Genomic DNA, 2,905 nt, shown 5'->3' on the forward strand with positions numbered 1-2,905 from the left:
GTTTGGCAGCTGTGGGATTAGTGGGAGATTTATGCCGTGCTCTACAATCTAACATTTTACCTTTTTGTGATGAGGTAATGCAGCTACTACTGGAGAACTTGGGGGTGAGTTATCTGCTCATAATCTGCTTAACTAGTTATGAAATTTGAACATTAGATATCTGACAGGAAGCTGTAAGTTCTGAGAATACTGGCTGTGAGGTTTTTAAGAAGGGAATTGTTTTCAGATGATTCTAAAGGTTGCAAAGTTAAATGAAAAAAGGAATGTGCTCGGTTTGGGGGCAGGATGTCATACAAAGGAAAAGTATATATAGTCTCTGTCCAGAAATAACCAACATGAATTTCTGTCTGTTGGACCACATAAGTTGTTAATTTTTTTTTTTAATTTTTTTCTTATCAGAATGAGAATGTCCACAGGTCTGTGAAGCCACAGATTCTGTCTGTGTTTGGTGATATTGCCCTTGCTATTGGTGGAGAGTTTAAAAAATACCTAGAGGTTGTGTTGAATACTCTTCAGCAGGCCTCCCAAGCCCAGGTGGACAAGGTAAGCTTGAAGCTGTCCTGGTACACTGAGTCCATCTCTCACTGGAACAGAGGGACTGTTTTCATACCTATCCTTAAAGAAAGGTTATTATCATCATGGAAGTTCTGTTCTTTGTCTCTTTCAGTCAGACTATGACATGGTGGATTATCTGAATGAGCTAAGAGAAGGCTGCTTGGAAGCTTACACCGGAATTGTCCAGGGATTGAAAGGAGATGAGGAGAACGTACACCGTTGAGTATACAACTTACAGCCTAGCTGCCATGGAGACAAATAGGCTTTGTCTTACCTCCTGTAGCCAGCTTATTGGTGAACTTGCAACTGCTACTTAGAGGAATAGGGAACAGTGCAGTGCCTAATGAAGAGTGCTTAGTGCCTAATGAAGAGTGCATTGGGAAGGCTGTATATATACTTTACTATTTCTACCCTCCTTCCTCTCCTCCTGTTCCTTTGTCATACATGTGTATGTGGGGAGAAATGTTTCATACTCGGGCTGAAACTCGACTTGTATATGTTAGGCAAGTGCTTTATCATTGAGCTGTACCTTATCCCTGCCTTGAGTATTGCAAAAGATGAGATCCAGCAAGTCTGCTGGAAAAACTACAACAGAAAGCTGATTGTTTTCTATACCAGCCATGAGTGGCAGGTTTTGGTGACTCACCTCTACATTTTGATTACTAATTGAGTTGTACATGACCTCTTTGTCAGTGGGGCTCAGATGAAAAGTTTTACTTGTTGCTTCTATATTTGTTCTGCTTGTAAACAGAGGAATAGTTGTGTCTTCTGTAGACTTGGAGAAAGACAACCTAATCTGAGGTAGAATAATTGCTATGTTAAAAGGATATCTGGCCCTGTCACATACAGTACAATTCACTAAACTTTCTCTCTCTCTCTCTCTCTTTTTTTTTTTTAATAGCGGACGTAATGCTGGTACAACCCAGAGTAGAATTTATTCTGTCTTTTATTGACCATATTGCTGGAGATGAGGATCATACAGATGGAGTAGTAGCCTGCGCTGCTGGACTGATAGGGTAAGTTGAGTGTGCTTTCAGTAGTTGAGTAGGTTCTCTTAGAAAATGAGAAATGTGCAGGAAAGAACCTTGAGAATAACGTGAATAGTAGTAATCCACTCCCACTTCTTTGGCATAAAGATTGTCCTTTCTTTTCTTTGTTTTTGTGCCGATCCTGGGACTTGAACTCAGGGCCTTGGGCAATATCGCTAAGCTTTTTGCTGAAGGCTAGCACTCTACCACTACCTCCAGCTTTATGGTAGTTAATAAGAGATTTTTATTATTTTTTTTGGTCCAGTTTAAAGAAGTACGTGAATGCTAAGAAGTGTGCAGTTAGCTCAGCACTGGTTTGGCAGGCTCAAAAAACTTGGTGCTGTGCTGGGCTCATTTTTTGCCAGTCCTGGGCCTTGAACTCAGGGCCTGGACACTGTCCCTGAGCTTCTTTTGCTCAAGGCTAGCAATCTACTACTCGAGCCACAGCACTACTTCCGGCCTTTTCTGTGTATGTGGTACTGAGGGCTTCATGCATGCTAGGCAAGAACTCTACCACTAAACCATATTCTCAGCCCATGGGTGCTTTTTTCTTTTTTATGCAGAGATTTATGTACAGCATTTGGAAAGGATGTACTGAAACTAGTAGAAGCTAGGCCAATGATCCATGAACTGTTAACTGAAGGAAGGAGATCGAAGACTAACAAAGCAAAAACTCTTGCTACATGGGCAACAAAAGAACTGAGGAAACTGAAGAACCAAGCTTGGTAAGATCTTGTCTTCAAGTCTTCTATCTTGGGAGGAGGTTTTTGTTGTTGTTGGTTTTTTGGTTTTTGGTTTGTTTTTTTGTTTTGGTTTTGTTTTTTTGGGTAGGCTGTTTTGGCAAGGGCTGACTTCATTTTGGTTTGGATTTGGGGATTTTTTGGTCCTGGGGCTTGAACTCGAGGGCCTGGGCACTGTTCTTAGTTTTGGTGCTCTAGGCTAGTACTCTTCCACTTAGAGCAACATTTCCACTTCCAGCTTTTTGATGGTTAGTTGAAGATAAGTTTCACAGACATTCCTGCCTGGCTGGCTTTGAACTGATTCTCAAATCTCAGCTCCCTGAGTAGCTAGGATTATAAGCATGAGCCTGCCAGCCTGTCATTCCTTGAGCCAAATATTTGTTTCTTCATGATGTTAGAACTTAATTTCAAAAATTTTCACACCCCCATCCTTTATAAAAATCATGGATAAAAGCATTTTCCATAGTTTGTTGGTTGTTTTTGTTTGTTTGTTTTTGCGGGGGAGGTGTTAGTCATGGGCTTGAATTCAGGGCCTGAAGTGCTGTCTCTGAGCTCTTTTGCTCAAGGCTAGCATTTTAACCA

The 2,905-nt window shown here is 41.1% G+C and overlaps 1 protein-coding gene across 1 annotated transcript; it reads left to right on the forward strand.

The window, feature by feature from the left end:
• Positions 1 to 6: 6 nt before the first annotated feature.
• On the forward strand, positions 7 to 2,308 carry LOC106002588 (importin subunit beta-1-like; the record flags this gene model as incomplete). Its single annotated transcript, XM_013037443.1, has 5 exons — positions 7 to 104; positions 400 to 543; positions 668 to 773; positions 1,457 to 1,571; positions 2,147 to 2,308. Coding segments are annotated over exons 1-5 (554 nt in total), but the record flags the coding sequence as incomplete, so codon positions are not given.
• Positions 2,309 to 2,905: the final 597 nt, after the last annotated feature.

This window comes from Dipodomys ordii, unplaced genomic scaffold, assembly GCF_000151885.1.
Source record: "Dipodomys ordii isolate 6190 unplaced genomic scaffold, Dord_2.0 Scaffold14498, whole genome shotgun sequence".
Lineage (NCBI taxonomy): Eukaryota > Metazoa > Chordata > Mammalia > Rodentia > Heteromyidae > Dipodomys > Dipodomys ordii.